This window comes from Alligator sinensis, unplaced genomic scaffold, assembly GCF_000455745.1.
Source record: "Alligator sinensis unplaced genomic scaffold, ASM45574v1 scaffold872_2, whole genome shotgun sequence".
Classification (NCBI taxonomy): domain Eukaryota; kingdom Metazoa; phylum Chordata; order Crocodylia; family Alligatoridae; genus Alligator; species Alligator sinensis.
The window spans coordinates 1,106,023-1,107,306 of record NW_005842132.1 but is presented as its reverse complement, the minus strand read 5'-3'; the positions used below and the strand labels follow the sequence as shown (position 1 = coordinate 1,107,306).

At 49.8% G+C, this 1,284-nt stretch overlaps 1 protein-coding gene across 2 annotated transcripts in view; it reads right to left on the bottom strand.

Moving 5' to 3' along the window:
* The window catches only part of LOC102370636 (triggering receptor expressed on myeloid cells 2), a 5,723-nt gene that overhangs the window by 781 nt on the left and 3,658 nt on the right, over nt 1-1,284 (bottom strand). For both annotated transcript variants that reach the window (XR_001358137.2, XM_006025065.3), the window contains exon 3: nt 441-495. Coding sequence is in view for 1 of the 2 variants with exons in the window: in XM_006025065.3 (XP_006025127.1) it covers nt 441-495 (55 nt within the window). In the remaining variant the exon portion in view is untranslated. The remainder of the gene's footprint in view (nt 1-440; nt 496-1,284) is intronic.

The window sequence follows — 1,284 nt, the reverse complement described above, 5'->3', positions numbered from 1 at the left end:
CGGCAGCATGCTGTAGGAAACCCACAAGCACAGAATTTGGGTTTGATGAGGGAAGGAGGTTGCCAGGCTTTAGTGCGAGTCTTGGCCTTTGGTAACCAGAAGCCAAAGATAACAGCTGCTTCTATAGAGCACTCTCCCGCCACACACTGGGACACTTGGGAGGCTAAAATGCTTATTGGAGTGCTAAGCAATGCCTTCCCTCTAAGGGGTTTTGCATATGACAGACAGGAATTATTTTATCCAGCTTTCAGGTGCAGCTGTCTCTGGGGTGGAGCATAGCAACACCAAAGAGTCCCTTTGGAACAGTAAGAGACTTTGTCTTATTTGAAACCTAGGTCTGACCTCCTCCAGCCACGGGGGTGCCCTACCCAGCAAGCCCCAAGCTCCATCTCTGCTTTCAAGGCTGAACTACCGCTGAGGTTAAGACTCTGTGGGCTTACCTAGAGATGCTGTGTACAGCTCTGGGATCTTCCAGCACCTGGGTCTCTGTTTGACCTGTGGGTAGAAACAGATCAGCTTGTGCTGGTAATGTTCTTGCGCTGTTTATTCATGACGTTAATTTGGAAGTAACCAATATGGATCTGGCAGGTGATAAATAAGGTCAGGAGAAAGTTGGGGCTGAGCCTGGGTGGCGCTGGCTCTGTGCTAATGCCTTGGTTGGGGTGCAGGGGCACGATGGGTCTCTCCTGCACTCCCAGTGCAAAGAGTACAGGGCAGCTGCTCTGCTCTAGGGCAGGTGCTTGGGGTAAGAGAATTGAGAGGTCACGGCCTCTGTTCAGGCAGCTTGGGAAGAAAAGCCAGGATGGAGACAGCTTGATGCTTAGCTGATGGGCTTGATCAGCACCAACTAAACTAGCATGGCTTATTATCTGGATGATCCAGGGATGCCCAAACTTTGGTGCATCAAGGCTGTGTTAGCCAGGAGCCTTTTGGTTGTGTATTGTTGGCACATGGCTCTAAACAGGCTGGTTATCAGTTGCACAGGGCCACAATATTGATTTCTTTTTGTGCCTTCCTAGGTGGCTGGAATAACATTTTGCTTGATTTCAGCAGCAAAGAGCACTGGTCTGCCAGCATGGTCTCTGCCCTACGGTTACAGGGGAGTATGGCTGCAGTCCACATTTTATAGGCTCCATTTTGTCTCAGCCTTGCTTTACTCCCTTTATTAGCATAATGAATCCAAGATATGTGATATAGGGAGCCAGGAAAGATGGGTCTGAGTCTCACCTCTGCCATGGTCTCCCTGTGTGATCATGGCCTGGTCACTTTCTCTTCCTGGCTCTT